This window comes from Trachymyrmex septentrionalis, unplaced genomic scaffold, assembly GCF_001594115.1.
Source record: "Trachymyrmex septentrionalis isolate Tsep2-gDNA-1 unplaced genomic scaffold, Tsep1.0 scaffold7, whole genome shotgun sequence".
Lineage (NCBI taxonomy): Eukaryota > Metazoa > Arthropoda > Insecta > Hymenoptera > Formicidae > Trachymyrmex > Trachymyrmex septentrionalis.
Window position 1 is genome coordinate 961,877 of NW_017305884.1, and position 15,997 is coordinate 977,873.

The window sequence follows — 15,997 nt, forward strand, 5'->3', positions numbered from 1 at the left end:
AATGCGTAAGAACTATACTTTCCTAGAGCACTTAAAGAATAATGATATTTATCTCAGCTGCATTCCGTTATTCATTGGAAATATTGAAAATCTGTAGTATACGTAATGTAGCCTGTAAATTTTGCACACTCGAAGTAAATGACGGAACGTAGTTCTAGCTAAATATCCCTTTTTATTCTCCCTCTTCTCTCCCCATCCTTTCTTTCTTTCTTTCTGTCCTCCCTCTCCCTCTCCTTCTTTCTATCTTTCTCTCTGTATTATTTTCGTGTGTGCCATATGTGTGCTAATATATATGTACATAAAGTCTAATTGACGTAAAATGTGATATTATATGTATATATGCGGGGTGTATCAGATCCATAACATCCTCTTTTCTTGGAAATAAATAGTGAGAAGTGTTGGGGAAAAAATTTTTATCACCAACGCTTATACGAACTGCCTAACGATGGTAATTTTGATCCGAAAACTACCGAAAGAGAGAGAACGGTAAACCTGAATCAAGTGTGAAATTTTTAACGCAAATATAGATCGAGAGTTGGATATCGTTGGATAGTTCTTTTAAAAACAACCAACTTTTTCTTAAGCTTTTTTTAATATCACTTACTTTCGAGAAAAATAAGGAAATGTCAGATTATGAGTCATCCATTTATCCAGATATCAAAAATTGGAGATTTTAAGTTGAGTTTCAGTTATGTTGTTGTGTATTATTTCAAGGTCGTCATCGTGAATGACCGAGAAATTAAAATGTTACCATTGAGTTGTTCATGAAGACTTTGGTAATGAAAAATTTTTTCCTAACTTCCGACTACTATCCATTTACGAGAAAAAAAGGATGGTCTTGAGGAGCTATTCACTCACACAAAATCAAGCATTCATTGAAATTAATTTGAAATCAAGTTAAATCAGAACTCAGTTGAAATCATTTCAACATCAAATTTTCAAGAAGTCAAATTTAAATTACGTAGTTAAACACTTGAAATATTTGAAATCACTTGAAATTATTTCAAATATAAAAAAGAAAACCATTTTAAAATCACGTGAAAATTACTTGAAATCACCAAAAATTGGAAATCAGCGAAGCACTTTATTCGCCAGTGAGTAACCTTTTGAATGGTCTGATCGCCCTGTATATATGTATATAAAATATATATTTATATACATATAGATATAATATGCAGGATAAAAATTGATTCGGTAAATAATTACAGGAAGCTTAAGGATAAATATCTGAGATTTTTTTAAGATAAAATTTCTAAATATCGAGACTATAAAATAGTTTTTGCATTATAAGGCATTTGAAGTTACCGAATCATATCGGTTAAAGTTTGCATGTTAGATATGGTTGACATTTGCCGTTCATACTTGATCGCGTAAACAATATCGACAGTAATGATTCACTATCTCTCTCTTTAAATGCTTATAATTCAAAAACTATTATAGTATTTTGGTATTAGGATTTTCGTGTTAAAGTGATCTCAGGAATTTAATTTAAGCATTGTAATCTTAATTGGATATTCTGTAAATATGAATATAATAAGGTAAGTCTAATAAAAAATTGACCACGTTTTTTTTTTTCGAAAACGATTAGAGATAGGGGGAAAATACTTATTAAAATTGTAGAATAAATAATGGGATGTACTTTGATTATTTTAGTAACTTTAAATGACCTTGAATTAAAATGTATATAAATTCACATATATATAATTATATTTAAACACTAAGATTCGCTTTAACCAAAAATATGTAGGTATTTTTTGTATTTAATTAGATTTAAATGTGATCTTTCTACTACCAATAAAAAAGTTTTTTTTAATGGAGGAAAAAAAATATTTTTATATTATTATATCGATAGTAATGAGTTGAATATCTTTATGTTAGAGCATTTTTTAAAAAATTATTATATAATTATTTTTAGGAACTAAAAAAAGTCAGACTGTAAGTTTGAAACAAATTTTCTTATTATTACAATAAATGTTTCAAATGTTCACCATGTTGATTTAAATATCTCTTCGTGAAAAGCTTGGATTTTTTGTAACTCTTGAATCGTTATTTTCCGAAAAATATTTTTATTTCTTCTATCATTGATAAGACATTAAAGATGATTCTTTCTTCGACCATGATTCAAAAATTAGATTTAAATTAACATTTATAAACATTTTGAACATTTATTACATAATGAAGATTAACAAATATATAAAATGAGGCTCGAAAGAATCTATCAGTAAAAAATATAAAAGCTCATCAGAGTCTATATCAACTGTTCGGATGTACAGAAAACTCTTTATTCTCGCGTGAATGTAACAAGATGAATCAAATAAGCGTTTCGATCCTTCACTGATACAAAAACATTCAATTTATTGAGTACTGTCGATAGAGTGACTTAGAAATATTAATTTAAAAGAATTTGTTTTTATTGTAAAAAGACAAAGACATTTAAGATTTCTCAATGTCATCAAAGCATATCTCCCTATTTGTCCTACAATTTTACTAATAGATATATTCTCTCTATATTTAATTATTTTCGAAAAAAACATAGTAAACTTTTTATCAAACTCGCCTTGTATACAACTTTTGTCTAAACAAATTTTTGGTTTGACGAATAAGAGGTAATAGCTTATAAAATTTTAAATTTTCAACAATGTATATAATATATAATACACACACGCACACACACGCACGCACGCACGCACGCACGCACGCACACACGCACACACACGCACGCACGCACGCACGCACGCACGCACGCACGCACACACATGATTAGAAAAAAATACTGGGATCTTGAAATATCTCAAAATAAAAAATATAAGTTCCATAGAAAACTATTTGAGATAAGTTGTAGGATTTGAGAAGATCTATTTATATACCGATCTTACCAGTTTGACCTTGAGATATTATTGCCAAGGTTAAGTCAAGATTATATCGATTTTTTTTTTAAGGGAAACTCATTTATCATTGCATAATTTTGTATCTTATCTCAAGAGCTCTTTAAAACACATAACAAAATATTTTTTTCATTAAGAAGATAATTCATAAGGTTATTTCTCTTAATTTTCTCTTATTTTTATTTTTAGTGTACAAATGAATTTGAGAGGAATAACTTAAAGGCCATGATCTTGACAAATGTTATCATGAGATCTTTTTATGTGGTAAACAGACCTTTACTATACAAGATAAACCCTACAATTTTTTTATCTGAAATTTATGAAACCTATATTTTTCGAGATATCTCAGAGTACTAATATTTTTCCGTCACGTTGTGTGTATGTGTGCATGCGTGCGTGCGTGCGTATTATATGACAGATGTATTCTTTTTGCATACTTGTTCCAACGAAATAGAGGCATATGCGATATATATGTATATGATATATGGCGATATATATGTACTACATTGATAGGAGTGATGGTGACACGCGGCAATTAATAGGTCTGTTTTTTATTCCTGCATTTTCCGAACTGTTACATACGATACAATGAAGTTTGTTGAAGAAACGTTTGTTTCACTTCAACTTATTGTACCGTGTGCATCAGTTTAGAAAGTGCAGGAATAAACAGAGACTTAAAAACATCTCCGTCTGTGAAAACTAGACGGATCAGCGCGGGCAGATCTCGCGCGACTACGTTATTATGTATGACACATCATTTTACACATAAAACATGAATTAAAACTTCCACTCTTACAAAGCAAGTAGAATAGTTTCGTAAAGGAAAAAAAAAATCGACTGTTAAGGGGATCCTAAAAAGTCGTTTATTTCACGCAATAATTTAAACGCAATAATTTTTGTATAAAAATTACTTTTTTTTCTTTTTTATAGATTCGAAAATTCTTTTCCGGGATTAAAGTACACGTATTAACTGTGAGGTAGAGTTTATGCTAAGAAAAAAATTGTTTATCATTTTCTAATCCAATATGGCGTCAGAGCTGTTGACATTCGTAACATTTCCTTGATATAAAAATTTTGTAATCTGTACTTACGAAATTGTGATTCATAAACTAGTTGTACACGAACGAACAACGTGAAGTTCTTAGAGTTATACTTAGATCGTCTAATTAAAACACTATTGTTCTACGAAAATTTTTGTATGTGTGTGCGTGCAATATTAATTGTTGTTATATATAAAGTGTCGACTTTATCGGTAAAACAGTCTCTCTTAACAAACAGGTCTCGTCGGAGTTCGGGCTTCACTTTAGGATCCCCTTACCTTTCTACCGTAGATTATGATCGCGAAAACCGCGAAAAGTGTCCGCGTTGCTCCGTGAAAACAAGTAGAATCCATCCAGAAGCTTCGCTTACGGTGATTGTACTTCAGAAACGTAGGTGAAGGTGTGCCTATCTTTTTATGATAGAGTCCAAAAAAAAAAAAAAAAAGCGAGAATGTGCATGCGATGTACATCGGGGAATTCATCTATTTAGCCATTAACGCGAAGATGACACTACTTTTTCTCCGTGAGAAGGTGTGGCAGGTCCCGTTATAGGCTAAGAAGAGAAAGAAAGACAAGAAATCCAAATATGAATATAAAAAGCGAAGAAGATGCAGGTACCACAAAACACTTTGAGTAAAGAGATCTGTGTCTGCTTTGTGTGTGCGTGCATGTGCGTGTGTGTGTGTGTGTGTGTGTGTGTATATGGGCGCACAAGCATAGTATTTAATTGTACCTAATGTCATTGTAGTGAGTTAAAGAAAAAGAAGCATAATTGTATCTATTAAGCAGAAAAGCAATTCACGCATCTCTAAGATAATAATGATGATAGGTGAAGAGATACAAATGAACTCACCTCACCTTGCAGGATCGCCGTCACGTATCATTCACACCTTGCGGCACCGCGTATTTCGTACATTCAAATCCATGTGATCTACTAACAGTATCTTTACGCGGAACCAGGAGAGCGTGAAGGAGAGAGGGGGACGTGGGAGAAACCGTATCAGGGTATGACACATGGGCGTATAATAGTTGCTTTCCATTATCTCACAAGTGATACTAAGTTTAAAGTTGTGTCTATATATACTGTTTTTGTAATTGTTCAAGCTGTGTATTTTATACTTAGATAATGACGTTACTACTTACTTCGATGACAAAGTCATCGCGTTTAACAACGCACAGGTTTATAATTATAATTTTACTTTTAATGTTAACAAGGTTCAGTGAAACACATCTTGAGTAAGCTATAGGTAAAAACTCAGTTGAATCAGTCTCACTTATCTGAAAAGGAATTCAATTGAGTTATGACGTCATAAATGAAAGAGAAAATTATCAAAGTTTTGATAATTAGTGTTTTAATAAATGGAAAGCAACTATTATATATCAGCGTCGCATGAGCTTGCATTTGTTGCATTAGGATTGCCGCTTCTCTCTTTTCCAACAGATTTCGGCGAAAGTCACGTGAAAATCGTGCAAACAACGTCGTATTTACTTTCTTCATTTTTTTGTTTATTTAGCCGATTTAGCGCGTATCTGTTTGACATCGTGCCATCGTACGACTGTCCAGTGAAAATTTTTTTAATTCTTATAAGATTTATGTCCATTTCTACGAATGTAGATTAATTTTAATCTTGGTTAACTTATTTTTTATCTTTTTTAATTCTTAGAATAAAAAAAAGTGAAAAGGAACTTAAGGATGTATAGTCTCTACAAAAAATGATTGGAATTGATAATTTATACTTTTTTATATATAAAAATAAATGTTATATAAAGCAGTTTAATAATAAGGTCAATATCTATATTTACCTTATTATTTAACAATACAGTTTTATAGTTTAAATGAAACATATTTTTCTTACTTTATCTTAATTATTTTTTAACAAAATCCATTTGAAATAATTTTTTTTATTAAAAGATAAGTGTATTATATCCTTAAATCAAGAATAAAAATTAATTTTGCATTAGTAGAAATGGATATTATAAAATATTTTTAGATTGTTTTATATTTCACATTGAAATTATTATTATTCACATTTGGAATTTATTTAATTCATGTTATAGCGAAAGATTTTCGCAACTATTTTTAACTTTGTTACGTCGATTCGACCATACTGGCGACGTGCGTTATTCTCATCGACGTCTACCTCGGATTTTAATCTATTGAAAAACAAGGATTGGGTTATTGTATATATAGCAGATATGACGAATTTTTCATTACCATCGCTCTCAAGTGGCTTTGTAATTTCCTCTTCGTTTATTTTAGAAATTCCACGAAGAGACGGAAAAAAGGCAAACACTTAACACAGCCATCTCACAATCGAATACGAGCAATTCTTCAAGAGAACGGGTTAATATAAGTTTGCGAGACCTCACACATTCGTATACCCTACTATTTTTGTAATGCGATGTAAGATGATGGACAACGACGAGCAATAAATCGGTGGAAGAAGACAGGACAGAAAGAGAGTATAGGGAATCATCGCGATATCTAAAATACGAAAAGGTTTAGATGCGAGTTGCAATATCGATGTTCGCACAAAAGAATATACCATCTTTATCTTTCTCTCTCTTTCTTTCCTCTGACTGTTTGGCGGAGTCCTTCCGTTGATTTGAGCGTCCTTTTAATGATAATCGAATCGTTGTTCTGCGTAACAAGAATCGCAGCAGAAAATTGTTTGTTTTCTTATTTGTTGTATAGTATAGTAGAGACGCGACAGAGTGTGTGATTTGCGAGAAATAGCGAGAAATATCGCGATCTGTGTTTTTCGCTACTTCCCGATAAGAACACGAGATATGTGTGTTAGAACGACGTGAAAATGGAGTTACTTTAGCGATACAAAAAGCAACGTATCTTACCATTAAGCGTATCTTTTTATCACAGTTGCTTATGTTTAGACAATTAGACTGCAAAGCGAACGAGAACTACGGTGAACGTGACACTTAATTCTTGACAAGAGACCGGTCGCGTCGATTAGCATCCTATATTAAGATTCTGTAACTCTTAACTCTTATCTACAGTGTTGATATATTTTTGTTGCGTACATGGGAAAAAAAAATCTGCTACGATAATATAACAATACCGAATTGTTATTAAGATTTACAGAATCAGGGTATTGATAAAAGGATTGACGAATGAGTTTTTCTGTTCTGCAATTAAATAGAATCGTGATATAGAGATAAGACTAGCCGGTAGTGAACTAACATTCTGAATTTTAAATCCGAAATATATATTTCTGTATTGTTCTCATTCAAAATTTTATCGTTGAGGTTGATAAATTGCAGGACGATGAGAAATTAATTTTTGCAAAAAATTGCAATAGTAAAGAGTCACATTCGCATCATAATAAGTCAGGAAGAAAATATGATGTCACTGTGAGATTGTCATAACAAAATAACACATATTATAAAGACATTCGCACATCACCATGACATTGCCGTGATATTACATTGTGATAAAGCGGACATTCGCACGTCACCATGACATAACCATGATTATTGTGATGTAACTGTGACATTTTTTGCTATGGGGAATGTAACCTTACATTATTTGCGTGAACTTTTTTTTAACGTAATTACTCGCATGGAGTGTACACCTCGGCATTAAATCTCAATTTTCATTGTACTCTTTGATGATTTACAATTAAAAGTTGATAATATTTCATATATCATTTGATAAAGATAAGTGCAAAGCAATATTAAGTGAAATAAATTTAAATAAGACAAGAATGCCATTTTCGGCCGAAGCAAGTTTTGATGCTCAGTAATATTCATGTGTAAATATATATACAATTATCAATTTTATTTAATATCTGATAATACTGATTAGTATCTTAAAAACCTAACTCATCTCAATCAGAATATTTTTCGTAATAAGTTATTTACAAGTTTTTAGGATGCTAATTAGCATTATTATTAAGGAGAGATCTTGATTTATAGCGCTCAGAAATGGGACAAACTTAGAATTTTTGTTCAAAAAAATAGTAACTCCGATAAATTTTAGGAGCACATACCCATTTTAATATATTTAATATAGTAATTTTATTAAGTAATTTTTTCCAAAAATTTTATTATTAACATTTGCTCGAGACCATGGCGCAAATATGCATCATGCTCGAGGCGTTTCGTGTGACCATGGTTTGCCGTTGACATTGTAGAGCCCATCCGAACGATCGGGAAAGAAAGGTAAGGTATATATATTATCACATGTTTAGTGCCTCTTCTGTATGAATCTCGTTTCGTATAAAAAAAAAATCACAAATTTTAAGTAAAAAACTTATTTGAGAAAAGGTTAGATTTTTTGTTATTTTTTCGACACGTTTTTGTTAATAAAACAAAGTTTATTAATATTTTATTGATTTTATAGATTTACAAATATTATATTGTACAAATATTGATACTTGTTGTTAATTTTCATTGTTCTCTTTGACGATTTAATACAATTAAAGAGATTAGTCATATTCCATATATATCTTTTTTTAGATAAAGATAAGTGCAAAAGTTTTTTTTTAATTGTCGAACAATTGGTGCAGTATTCGATCAATTGTAAAATTTAACTCTGTAGGTTTGGTAGATTTTTAAGACTAGGATGTATTTTACACGCGAGTAATGTAAGGTTAACATTAATTTAATTGATTCTCTATCCATATCAACTTTAGTTGCGGTATGCGGACAAGGAGATTTAATCGATCGTATTCTTGAACTACGTCGATGAGACCGGTTTTGAAAATTATGTAGATAACGCGGACAAGTTGCGAGTATGTACCGATATATCCAGACATGTATTACTTTTTGCGCATCATAATATAGCGCAATCGGTAATCGGTACTGTAAGACAAATTAGTGGCTGTGCCTCCGCGCTTAGACAACGTACTTCACCGTGATCGCGTTCTCTCTCGTTTTGCTAATTTACAGCGACAAAGAGCGATGACTTGCGTCATTCGCCACTTCTCCAGATGTCGGACAAGCATAATGCATTCGTACAAGTATTTAGGAAGATATATAAATATATATTTATATTTATTACGAAGTAGGTTCTCCTGTGAAAACGGATATGTCCATCGATTTGTTCGGCTACATGGGGAGAGTTTCAACGCATTAAGCTACGTATAATCCTAGTTAAGAGAAAGGTTAACGAGAGAAGTTGAGGAAGAGTGATTGATGAAAAAAAAAAAAAGAAAGAAAATTGAACCTGAATTATCTGTGTATAAATATAATCTATAGTAACGAGAGGGCAAACGAGAGAAGGGAAAGGTTGAGTAATTGACAATTCTGTGGCGTTAATAAAAAGCTATTACTCATCCGAAATGCACATCATAGAGAGCCGAAAAGAAATTTGATATAGAAGTCATATGAGTCTAATTATATTTCTTGTTATACTATATACATATATATATTATATATATATATATATTATATCATATTTTCAAAAAACGAATTATATATATATAATTCAATAAAGAAAGAAGACACTCGCGTTTGATAATTTGCGTTTGATTATTTGTTTGTGACATTCGAAACACTTCCGTTCCTTGTTTTATCGTGGCGGAAATAATGATTGAAACGTGAATTGAATATAAGGCGAAATTTAGAAATGTAAATTGAAAACGTAAAGAGAGAAAGAAGAAAAGTTTACTTCTTAAAACACTTTAAGTTCCAATTTACACTTCCTAAAAGTTTCATTTACATTTTCATCGTTTTCTCCTTACATTTAATTTACACTGCAATTTTTATTTTTGCCAGGATAATCATTGTGGTGAGAAAAATTCCTACATCTCAATATTTTGGTGGACATATTCAATGTCCCGAAAAGTCATAACTACGAAATCTAAAAATCGATACAATGTCACAAAATATATTTTAATATATATATATGTATATTTTTAAAATTCCGTTTTTAAGGTTAAGATAAGTATTCTTTATTTATTTCTGTGTACACACTTTAAGCATGTAAATGGATTTTCTATTCTACGTTTTCTAACCTGTGATATCGACAGTTTCGTACGTCAGCATCCCCTTAAAAGTAATACAAAAATTTATCAACGGTTTACCATCTGGATCGAAAGTTATTTCAACAAGAATTAGTATTTTTTTATCTGTGCTCTAATGAAAATGTCTAGAAATGTTTAATAAAATAATGACAAAATTAATTCTCAATTTTTTAATACAAGTACTTTTAGTATTTAAGATGATTTATACAAAGTTACATTGCGCTGTAGAGAGTAGTAGTTTTGTAAATAAACAAAATATTTATTTGCTCTAAATCTTTGTAATTAATCGATGAATTACGTTAATCCTTAAACAATTCTAATCGCAGTCGAATATTAAAAAATATCGAATATTAAAAAAATCCTGTTGTATGCAACCATTATAAACTCTGATGTTATTTTTGTTATTTTTTTTTCTATATTTTCTTTTTATAATTTCGAGATTTTCCTCCTCGAGAAAAAATACCGAAAAGATTTATTATTGATCTTACGATTGTATTTTTCTCTGGGATATTATCTCTTCTTTTGAATTTTCATTTTAGTTTGTTAGATACAATTTTTAGAACAATAATAACTCTTCGGAATAATGTCGCACGTCTTAAATTTTGGTCATCTCAATATGTCATCTCAACTTTGTAGAAACTTTCGGTAAATTTTTCTCGAGACATTGCATGTCCACCAAATTTTTGAGAATTTTGTCATATTTTAAATTTATGAAGATTTCTAAAAAAATATCTTGAACTTCTCAGATTTTATAAATTTTCTTCAAAAATTATAGAATGAGAAGTAATAAGTAGAGTCATTAAGGATATACAAGAGTCATGCATCGAATTAATGCGTAAATAAAATTTTTAATGCATGAAATTTCATTACCTACGTTGAAACTTACAATTTACACATGAATTAATAGTTTTAAATTTGCTTCCAAATGGACTTTATTATGTTTCGAGCTTAATATCGCCACACGAATAATAAAATAGTAAATAAAATGTATTTTTGAGAGTTTAAATTTTTATGGTTTCTGGTGTCCCGGTCACCTTCCATATATGAAAATTTTTAGAAAAGATACAGACTTTTTCAGCATTTCTGAAAAATGTATAAAGAAATCTAAGAAATTTTCTAAAAAGTTAAAAAATTATACGAAAAATCTGAAAAATTCTGAAATTTATATGAAAATTCTGAAATTATATGAAGAGTTCTAAAAAAAAGTTTTTTCCAAGGCACATATTTGTAATCTAATCCTTCATTGTCACATTTTTGTAAAGTATCACACTGGACCAAATTGACCAACTGATGCTATCATTCTAAAATTACCCGTCTGATACTAAAAAAAAAAATATGGAATATATTTTGAACATTATAGAATGTATTTTATTAAAGATAACGTTACGAACCAAATAACATGTTAAAAAAATGTTTGAAGATGTAAAAGTAAAATGTAGCATAAAATAAAGTACTCACATGCCTTCTTTATTTTTTGACTTTTTTAGTTAAAATTTTAGGATAGTACTTTAAAAATGCAGTACTTTCAGATAATATGTACCTTTTTCGACATGTAAAAAAAGTATTTTTTTCTCTTTAACAGGTATACATATACTGCGTTTTTGAATAACCTAATTATCTCAATCGACAGAGAAGATTTCAAATCCCTGATTGATATCGCATAAGGTCCGAGCTATACCGTAAAGTTATATATTATTATATATATGAAACTATGAATCATTTTGATCTGTAGCGATATGAAGAAGATTCGCTTAGAAAGATCGTATGGATCGAAGGACTATTGAGAGGAACACCTTACAATTATTAGTTTTATTAAATGTTTATTATTTACACAAATTCGTTGTAGATTCTTTTGATTTTGACAAGGGTCCAGAGGAACATTGTGGGAGCATCGGGATTCACGTTACCTTCTAACACGAGAAAGAAGTACTATATAGGCATTTTCGTCCCCAATGATCACTATGAACCAATGCCATGGCGCGGCGAGAAATCACGTATGATCCATTCGCCGGGCAATTCTAATCCTTGACAGAAATTCCGCGGGACCCACGGAACGCTTCGAAGTTATTGCACTTTTCGAGAGGATATAATACTAGGAGGACTGGAAACCGTTTACCCTATTGGTGTACTTAGTACGAAAGGAAAGGATGATCTCGCCCCTGAGTTACGTAAATTCGTGCGCAACATTCGAAGGCCCGTATCCACGCATGCGAGATACTCTCGAGAGATTAGAGAAAACACTGAAAAACATATTTACTACATGTCATTCTTTAAAATCTATAACAGGCCGATACTCTGCTCTGTATCGACTTTTAAGACACCTTTTAATAACGATATTTAGCGTAAGAGTGTTTATCCCTGCAAGCACATTAAAGATGATGATGGGCCTCAATCATTTTTCGAATGTTCCAACTATTCAAATGCTTTTAAGAACATAGACATTCATGACTCAAGAATTTCCAGTTACAAACGATATTCAAAACAATTAAAATGATTAAAAACTTTCAAGAAAAGAACTTGAACGCCTATCACTAAGAATCATTTAGCCTTTAAATTGGCGAAGATTAATTTGTTTGCCTCTGATAAAACGTGTAAGCATCGGCGTTGCGTTTTATTCGATATTAAAGTCCATCCGGAACAGCTATCGCAATACATTGTCATTTCCAGAGAACTATTATATCACAACACATTCTTACACGGAGGCATACAGTGCTTGAGGAATTAACAGTTACATTACGCCGGGTGTCGATCTCTCTTTCTCTCTAAATGTAAAATTTTACATGTCATGTACCCATCACCACGTTGGACCCAGTTATGCGACTGCGTTAGCAGTAGAACTTCCTTGTCTTCGTCAATTAATATCTAAACGCTCCAAGCTGTCGCGACATCGGTATTCTCCGGCGTGTCTCAAACATGTACTTTCTTACATTTTAATTCGAAACTGAATTTTGTTTTATTAGAACCGTTTGAAGCGCGCATTTATCATTAGAAAATATTACTTCATGATTGTTCCTGAATGATCCGGAATATACTGACGTTGGAACAGCGTCTCATTTCAATTAGACTAATTAATATTAATGTTTAAGCGTTATAAGTGAATTACAATCTGATTATGTTGAGCGCTCGCATACGTCACACTCATTCGAGTGTCATATTGTCGTATACGTCGGAATAATTTATGGGGTAAGTGCGTGATTTCGGATTTTAATTAATTCGTTTCTACGAAATTATGATTCTTTGCAGCGATTCGTTCACCATACTGGCAGTTTTATATATATAATAATCAACTCATGCACACATCATACTGAATCTTAGTTACTTTTATAATTAAATTTTCTTTGAACTTCGCACATATGTGTTTCTAATTACGCTTTCAAAGTTATACCACTGCCATTGATACAATACATTCGCAGCAAATTATTAGTTAGACAAAGTGCAATCCATTAGCGGGCTGTATTTTTGTTTCCGCTTGATTTAAGTACTTAATAACTCTTTCAGAGTACACATGATGTCTATAGAGACCTAATAATTGTCTTTTTATAAATATTAAAATTGTCTGGAAATGGTTTTTCAAAGATTTTTTAAATCAAGGATTTTTAATTTCTAGTGAGAATTTTAAAATTTACTAATACAAATTCAAAATAGCGACTTTGAAAGTTACACATTTTTGAAGTATTTTATAAAATAATGCAATAAAATTTTTTAAAGACCTGTACTCTCTGATGGAAATTTGTTACTGAAATCATAATAAATAATAACGAAATATTACTAAATTGCATACTGAAATCGGAGGTCGGAAGACATGATCCTAAGGCACGCGCATTGACGAGACTGTTCGTGTGTACTTTACGCGAATCAGCGAGTTGTAGGTATCTGCGTATCGATATATTTTCAGTATTAATTCGTTAAGATTTGATTAAAATTCAATATAAAACGTTAAGATTATAAAGAATTTAGTAAATTTCAAAATGAAAATCAATGAACGCAATGAATTTAAGATGGTTCTACAGTAAAGTGCCGAAAATTTAGGATGCCTAAATTTTAGAAAAATCCATAGTAATGTGTGTGCAGTTAGTCAAAGAAGCGCCTCCGACCTCTATCAGTTACTCTAAGTTATACGTAAAAAGTTACATTTTCAACATTTTTTTCTCTTATTTCATCGATAATCTATTCTAGAATTTTTACACATGTCAAATTCGATGTTTCAACATCATTATATTAAAAAATTAGATATTTCTACGGTAACTCGATTTACTGTAGAACCACATCTCGGCTATCTTAATCTCGCGTCGAACTTAGTTATTATTAAGTGCTGTAGGCGGACTTAGCTACTGTGGCTGTAAGCGGTGTTAGTGTACGGTCCACTGTAGATGGACGATCCCGTTGTGGACAAGCTCTTGTGCCGTCTCTTGGCGAGTAGTATTAGGATGGCGGCTACCACAGCTAGCATGAGTATGAGACCTGCGGCGGCAATCCCAATAGCGAAACTCCTCTGCGATATACAAATGGTGTTCGGGTCATCAAGAGCCTAAAAAAAAGAAATTCAGAAAATGATAAAATTAAATAAATTTGATTTCCATTTTATTTAGAAATTCTGTTATTCAAGTCTTTAGATGGCCAAATCTGATCTTGCGACAAAAAATCGAAGATGGACAAATTTCCAGCAAAATATTTTATTAATTGTAAACTATTGTTCGTAAATTAAAGAATTTTTGTATATTTTCTATTATTTTAGTAATGATTTTTGTTTGCAATGTGGAAAATAGTAATCATTTATTAAAAAAAAAAAACTAAATGACTATTCTCGAGTTAACATTATTTCCGCAGCAGAAATCAAATAAATTCGTATTACCCTTTCACGAAAGACGTCATTGGAGAAGTCTGACTTGGAACTAACATCCGATGCTTCATTGACGTAAAGACCACTGTAAACTTCGATCGTGGCCGGGGTACCGTCCAGATCTTCGACACCTTTCGCCTCGTGGGCATTAGCGGTATCTCTACGTCGTCTGACTATCGAATTACATAACGGTGGCTGCAAGCAAAAAATAAATTATTCGCGACAAGTCTTCGAGGAACGATTGATGTGGAGCTCGAGTATTTTCTTCCATAGGATCACATATTACGTAACACTTCGCGCGCGTAACGTATAACATACTATGTGGTTAAGTTCAACCAAATAATCATGCCAATGAAATAAATGCCACGATTTTATTTTTAAACGATAAACCGTTCATAAATTTGGGAACATTTCCCGAACATTTAGCCATTATAAAATTATTAAAGAATTATTATAAACGTAGCACTTAGAGCAATCATCGCGGAGGACTATTATTATGCAATCTAGTCTTATACATCATAATGACGGTAGTACCGTATTACTGCATCCTCCGCCTTGCTTGACGCACAGCCTAACGTTGCATTGATAATACACGCTCGCCGTATATGGGAATTTGTGCGCCTGGAAATTCACCCTGGCCTCCGTTTTGTCCTCGTTGTAGACGAATTGTCCCATTATTTCACCATCTACCGGACAACTGTGAACAAGACAAGCTGAATGAACCTATTGCGAAAGGAAGAAATTGAAAAAAAAAAAAAAAACTAATTCGCTTTATTCATAGTCACTATCTTCGCCTTTGTTATTAAAATCTTATCTAAGATCTCTTCAATGCTACAAGCTGACTTACCCTTCGTCGTTTATAAGCCGCTGCTCGCCCCATCCGAGGCCATCGCGTACCAGACAATCGGAGATTTTCAAACCGAACATCTCTTGTTTGTCGATGCTAATGACCAGGGTCAAGGGATCGCCAATCTTTACATTCTCCGCCACGTGATGCTGCGTTGGATCACCGCTGAAGATCTTCATCGTACATCCCGGCATCGGTGCGGTCGCCTGCGGGCAGTTCGCAGTTTATGTGATATCTTATCTAGTTTTTTACTTCAATCTTCTGGAAAGTTTGTTTATCCGAAAAATATATATATATTTATACAGAGTGTCTCTAAAATTTGGCCTAGGCCCTATATATCTCGGAAAAGTCTTTAAATATGGAAAAATTAGATATGGATGAAATAAGTAATCCTTTAATTT

The 15,997-nt window shown here is 31.8% G+C and overlaps 2 protein-coding genes across 2 annotated transcripts in view; one reads left to right on the top strand and one right to left on the bottom strand.

The window, feature by feature from the left end:
• LOC108753596 (R3H domain-containing protein 1) overlaps nucleotides 1–7,111 on the top strand; it is a 45,289-nt gene extending 38,178 nt beyond the window's left edge. The window contains exon 16 of the mRNA XM_018495323.1: nucleotides 6,186–7,111. Coding sequence (XP_018350825.1) covers nucleotides 6,186–6,223 — 38 coding nt within the window. The 3' untranslated portion in view covers nucleotides 6,224–7,111. The remainder of the gene's footprint in view (nucleotides 1–6,185) is intronic.
• Nucleotides 7,112–11,702: 4,591 nt separating this feature from the next.
• LOC108753521 overlaps nucleotides 11,703–15,997 on the bottom strand; it is a 37,662-nt gene continuing 33,367 nt past the window's right edge. Inside the window, 4 exon segments of the mRNA XM_018495155.1 lie at nucleotides 11,703–14,437; nucleotides 14,762–14,944; nucleotides 15,284–15,446; nucleotides 15,597–15,825. Coding sequence (XP_018350657.1) covers nucleotides 14,234–14,437; nucleotides 14,762–14,944; nucleotides 15,284–15,446; nucleotides 15,597–15,825 — 779 coding nt within the window. The 3' untranslated portion in view covers nucleotides 11,703–14,233.